Raw genomic sequence first — 6,326 nt, 5'->3', positions numbered from 1 at the left:
TCATTTATTATGATAAAACTTACTTTCCCATGCAGAGGTAGATCTTTTTAGGTACACCACAGGGAACCCGGCTATATTTATATTGATTCTTTTAGAAAATTAGCTTTGCTCTTTATGGGTTTCCTGTGGTTTGTAATCGATTCCTTTGATCGGTTTACGTTACATGAGCTCAAGCTGTGATCACATCCGCGCTGTAAATTGATAGGCGTTGGAAAGTGCGTTGCACTCCACAGGCAACCCATAAGAAGCAAAACACTGACGGTTATATTGATTTGAATTTAATCGCCTATCAATTTACAGGGCGGATCTGATTACAGCACAGGGGAGCCATCATAAGCCACATGAGACCCATAAAGAGCAAAGTTACTTTTCTAAGAAAAGCATTAAAGGACAACTGACCCCAAAAATTGCCGTTTTTCATATAAAACTACAACGTACATAGATCACATAAATTCAACTTTGAACTCTGATACAGCTTCTATGTCGCCGAAAAGAAATAATCAATTCGCGAAAAATAGCAATAGAAGAGCGCCATATTTGAGCCCGCAATAAATTACCGCATTAATGCCGTGACGTCACAACGTGAAGCTTGCATTCCAAACTTGTTGAGTTTGTATATTTCGAGTGCTAGTCGATCTTTTAATAGTCTAAGTTAGAGTAAGTTTCTTAATCCAGATGGTCCATTGTTGTGTGCCAGAATGCACCAACCATTCTTCCAAAACTGAGTCTGTTAGCTACCACAAAATTCCTAACAAAATAGCTCTTCAGAAGGCATGGATAGCGCGGATAAAGAGAGAGAACCTGCCGCCTTTGAAGAACTGCTACGTTTGCAGCGATCACTTCGAGGATTCATGCTTTGAAGTGGATCTGATGGAGCAGTTAACCGGGATAAAAAGGAAGAGGAGATTAAAGAGCGATGCTGTTCCGTCAGTATTCAATTTTTGCAAGCCAGCTAAAAGAAGAGCTACATCAGAGAACCGGCTCAAACGCAAACAAAACGAAGAGGTGAGATAACATGTCATTTATACATAACATAGTTTACATTGTTTTTCGAAATAATCACTCATGAAAAAGACTTATTAATGCATACCGAAGCGAGTCATCAATCATTAGCTATTTATGCTTTCATAGATGAAATGTTGCTTAAAATCATAAGTATAGCTAGTAATATTTGATCGATACTTGAAATTTTCAAAATGGTTATTTGCACGTGTTTAGTTTACATTTGATATTTATTCGTAAACCATAACAATGTTGCCGTAATATTCCAAATTTGCTTGGATAAATGACCACGGAAGAATAATTTATAGCATTGTTGGTTAATATGTTTATTTTGTATTATTTAAGGTAAAGTAGGCCTCGAAGAATGGTTTATAGTATTGTTGAAAACATTGTTTATTTTTGTATTTTCAAAGAATGTGGAGCAGCTATGTGCCACAATAAATCCCTCGTGTGAAGATCCACCAAGTATGGAAACACCAGAGTTCTCTCCTGAACCACTTTGTAAGGAGATTGGTGTTCAGTGTTGCCTTGGTTGTAGATATGTTGTAACATCCACTGCATCAACTCAGACAGAGCCTGGATACTATAAAGATGCCGACACAACAACAGTTTACAATCCCTCCCCTTCACCAAACATCAGTAGAGATGAAATACTCAGTGTGAGCTTCCACGACCACAGCTACAGTACTAGCTATCACACCTCACCAGTAAAGTCAATGCCAACAGTGTCTCCACAAAAGTCAGAAAAGTCTTTGTTTTCAGAGGAAGAGGGACTCCCACTAAGTGACGATGATGATGGTTTCATTGTTTCATCGCAAGAGACAGTTTCAACAACGGACAGTGAATTAGAGCCAGAAAACAAAGACTGCAATAAAACTCTTGAAAACCATATCAAAGAACCTAAATATTTGGTATTTAACTCTTGTTTGCAGCAGTTATTCAAGTTTTGTAGAAGCTGTGGAGCACCTATCGCTGATGTCAACTTTGTATGTCAAGGCAGCCTACTTATTGTGACAACTATATGTATGAAACATCATGCTTTGACATGGTACTCACAGCCAATGTTAAATCGCTTAGCTATTGGGAACTTGTTGATTTCCTCATCAATATTATTTACTGGTAATACTTTTACCAGACTTCAAAACTTTGCATCCTGTCTTGGCCTAAAATTTCTGAGTGAGAGGGTCTTTTACAGACATCAGGAACGTTACCTATTTCCTGTTGTTAATGATGCTTGGAAGAGAGAGGAGGCTGCTGTAATTGAAGAGCTGTCAAATAAGGACATAGTAAATCTCAATGGTGATGGCCGAAGTGACAGTCCTGGCCATAGTGCTAAATATGGCACATATACTATGATGGAGACAAGCACAGGGAAAATTGCCACCTTCAGCATTGTTCAAGTCTCTGAAGTAACCAGCTCCAATGCTATGGAGAAAGAGGGGTTTCTAAGGTGTTTGAACACTTTAGAAGACACGGTCAGTATAAAATGTATCACAACTGACAGACACACATCCATCACCAGCACTATGGCAAAAGATTTTAGCCACATCAAACACCAGTATGATGTGTGGCATCTTTCCAAGTCAATTGTAAAAAAGCTGAACAAGAAAGCAAAATTGAAGAAAAACCAAGAGCTGGCACCCTGGATACAATCCATTTCAAACCATCTTTGGTGGTGTGCTGCTACATGTAATGGGGATGTACAACTTTTGAGAGAGAAGTGGAAATCTGTTGTTCACCATTGCGTGAACAAGCATTCCTGGAAGGATGCAGAGGTATTCAAAAAGTGTGCCCATCCTCCCCTAACCCGCAGACAAGTGCGCACCACACACTGGATCAAGCCGGGGTCACCAGCTCATGTGGCCCTAGAAGAGGTTGTCCTTCAACCAAAGTTACTTAATGACTTGGCAAGATTGACCGACTTTTGTCACACAGGAGGGCTTGAAGTTTATCATTTGATGATGCTGAAGTATTGCTCAAAAAGAGAGCACTTCTCTTACAAGGGAATGGTTGCTCGTACTCAACTTGCTGCCATTGACAACAATTTCAATACAGCTAGAATTCAAGCAATTGTTCAAAAAGGCCCAAGGAGTGGAGAAGCTCGTTATCGCAAGTGCTTCCCTAAGATGCACAAGCGCTGGGTTGTTAAGCCAGTCTTACAAAGAAAAAGCTATGCTTTCCTCCCTGAGCTACAACTGAAAGTACTTGAAATTTGTGAGGGTGGCATGGAGGCTGCAGGGGTTGACCCAATTGAAGAGGTTGAATTACCAAGAAACATTGCTAGTGTTCCTGCCCCAGACAAACAGGAATTGATTGAACGACACCGGTCAAGATTTTCTAGGTAATTAATTTAAATGGAATGTAGTAGAGACTAAAAACACTGAAATGTGTAGTGTTAAGTGATGCTAATTCTAACCATTTCCTATTTTTAATTAACACTATTTAGTAGAAAATAATGCAAAGCATCATTGGCACTCTTTTAGTGATTGTACTCTAGTGAATAGCTGTTTTGAAAGAACTGTCAAGTAAGCCTGTCGTCCCAATCCCCCTCATCTTTGAACAGTTGTGTTCATTACTGGTAATAATTACAATGCTTCTACAAATGGGAAGGTACATGACAGACCCAAGTAAAACTGCTATAAACAAAATATGTAATTAATGTGAAGGGGACCTGATTAAAGTGGTAGATAAGTTTGCAGTTTTTAGATGTTCAGATGAAAATTGTATTAAAATATCATTACCACTTAGGAAACGATTGACTTTTAAATGAAATCTTAAAAGAGGTCTTTTCTTTAACTATCTATGCTCCATTATATATGGGGTCTCTCCCAGTATGAATGTAGTATAGAAAAAATTCCAGCTGAATAGTGACTTTCGCTTTCACTCATGGGAATCAAGATGTTCATTCATTTGCTCTCAGTGAATTAATCAGCACATGATTACTGAGCTGCAAAGGGCCTATTTGCCTGGAAAAAAAATATATGAGCCATAAATGGCTGACAAGCCTGGATGCCAAGATTTCCTAGTGCCAATTTGTCTGACAATGAGACTAGTCAGTACCGAGATTCTAAGATGGGGTGGGATTCTATCACCAAGAGAATTTTTTTTTCATTTAGCACAATTTTTGAATCCATTATAGCATGCTACTTCAAGGCAAATTCTTTATAAACAATACTGACTAGCCTTGTTTTCAGACAAATTGGTGCCCAGGAAATATTGGTTATCCATGTCTAGTATAACTGCAGAATTTGCTTGGTTAGCTCATGATTTTGTCCACTAGTGCTTTGTACACTAGGTTCTCTATTCAGCTGGATATTTTGTCTAGGTGTAGTTGTTTTTAAATAATAAAATATGCAAAACCTAGAAAACATTTATATAAACAACTTTCTATATGTACTTCATCTAAAAATAAATTCATGACTACTCTTATACATTTTGGTCTCAGCCTTTCCATGTTTTCCTTTTCAATTTATCAATTCAGAAATCCTGATAGAAAAAAATCCACTCTGTGTATATGAAATGAAGTAAGGAATAAATAAAATGTATATAATAACTCCATGTAACTTTAGGCCAAGCTAATCATCTGCATAGTGAAAACCTTCAAATTCAAAGTCCTCCTCTAGTCCAGGGGGAGGGAAGTGTGCTCTGATGCACATGACAGCACAAGAGGGCAGAACAACCAGAACTTCCTTTCCAAGAACTCCCCAGCACCATCTTGCTAGTTGCCTATATGCAATGTGTCTGTACTGCTTGTGCTCTGGGCCTTCATACGCATTACTGTACTGCTGTTTGTACTGAGCCCATGCGGTTCGAAGAACATACTTATTGGCACAAACAGGTAAGAATCCAGGATGTTGAGTAATGCATGGTGGTGGTTCATCAGCATCTCCATCTTCAACAACAGACTGGCATGTTGCAACCACTTTTTCGATTTCTTGGCAACAAATGCATTCAGATATTGAATCCATAATTTGGCAGCTACCACAGGTACACCTATTTAACAGAAATAAAACAATTCTTAGTATCTTTGAACATTATCAACGATTGTCCCAAGTGAGAATATACATACACAACTTGTGACACAACTATATCCCTGTATCTATATCCTGCAGTATATAACTTATTGACTATCAAGCGATGTTTTTAAACATGTTTTTAATTAAAATTGTGAAAGTTGGTATTGCTTTTGGTCGCAAACTGGATTCATGCATACCAATATCTAAAGAACAGATTGCAAGAACACGAGTGGCAAGATACGATTTTATATAAAATGGATATGTAGTTCAGTTTTGTGATAAGACAGAGGTACGACTTACCAATCTGAATTTGTAAGTCGATTGTTCTCTTGTTCATCGTCTTCAATAATGTCACTGTCAGATCCTTCTCTGAACTCTTCATCTGAGGAGATTTCTATTTCTGGTTCAAACTGATATGGCCGTAAACCAAATTCGTCGTCCATTCCGAAAAATTCTTGAGCGAAATCGTCTCCCGAGCTGTCCAAGCCTTCGTAAGAAGAATTAGATTCTGACATGCCTTTAATTTGATGACCAAGTTGTATTTTTTGAGTAAAAAGTATAAGAAACTGAGGAAGAAGTCAGGCAAACAACTGGAAGCTTGAACTCTTGTGACGTTGTGACGTCATTACGCTATTTTTCTGAGCCCGCGATAAAAGCGCAAGATGGCGGCCACCAGAGCGATATATGCGGTGTTTTCAAAAAATTGTTTTAGAAAAATGGATGCTCTATCCCCTTTAAAAACTGGATTTTTGGACTTCTCAAATGATGTAGTTCCTCTTAAAAATGGGTCATTTTGGAGGGTCAGTTGTCCTTTAAGATATAGTTGGGTTCCCTGTGGTGACACGTATGCACAATCTACGGCCCTGCATTTTCAAGAATGTTGAATTGCTTTCATGGCATACACTCAATTGCATACCATTGTCAGGTGAAAAACATAGAAGTCCGAAAGGTATTGTGGGAAATGACAAAAATATCCTCTGTTGCATTCATTTTAGATACACAGTCGATATATGACATTTGTTAAAAGCCTTCATGCTTTTTGTCAGTGCAATAGTTATGACCATTCCACGAGTTGTATCACTAGATACATCTAATTAACGTACTTCCCATGTACTATTTCAGTCTCGGCTTTATTTTCATGTTAATCTTTCTTGAGGCTACAATGATTTTGCAATTGAATTTATCTAGCTAACAAAACGTCTTTGCATATATTATTATAGACCTTAATCGGTACTATATATGCCATCTAGATATTGCTGAAGAAATTTCTTAAATAACTTAATATTTTTTAAGAGTTGTACACAAGCT

At 37.9% G+C, this 6,326-nt stretch overlaps 2 protein-coding genes across 2 annotated transcripts; one reads left to right on the top strand and one right to left on the bottom strand.

Moving 5' to 3' along the window:
* The first annotated feature begins 424 nt into the window (after window positions 1-424).
* On the top strand, window positions 425-3,754 carry LOC148908669 (uncharacterized). The gene is made up of 2 exons (XM_089035272.1): window positions 425-1,005; window positions 1,416-3,754. Exons 1-2 carry the CDS (start codon window positions 676-678, stop codon window positions 3,345-3,347), a joined length of 2,262 nt encoding a protein of 753 aa, XP_088891398.1. The 5' UTR covers window positions 425-675; the 3' UTR covers window positions 3,348-3,754.
* On the bottom strand, window positions 3,332-5,988 carry LOC148908668 (uncharacterized). Its single transcript, XM_089035274.1, has 2 exons — window positions 5,319-5,988; window positions 3,332-4,995 (listed from the first exon to the last, which is right to left on the bottom strand). Exons 1-2 carry the CDS (start codon window positions 5,531-5,533, stop codon window positions 4,578-4,580), a joined length of 633 nt encoding a protein of 210 aa, XP_088891400.1. The 5' UTR covers window positions 5,534-5,988; the 3' UTR covers window positions 3,332-4,577.
* Between the last annotated feature and the right edge of the window lie 338 nt (window positions 5,989-6,326).

Source organism: Actinia tenebrosa, unplaced genomic scaffold, assembly GCF_029948245.1.
Source record: "Actinia tenebrosa isolate PJP-AT-01 unplaced genomic scaffold, QUT_ActTen_1.0 PGA_scaffold3__52_contigs__length_22856419, whole genome shotgun sequence".
Taxonomy (NCBI): domain Eukaryota; kingdom Metazoa; phylum Cnidaria; class Anthozoa; order Actiniaria; family Actiniidae; genus Actinia; species Actinia tenebrosa.
The sequence above is the reverse complement of the archived record's forward strand: the minus strand, read 5'-3'. Positions and strand labels throughout refer to the sequence as shown.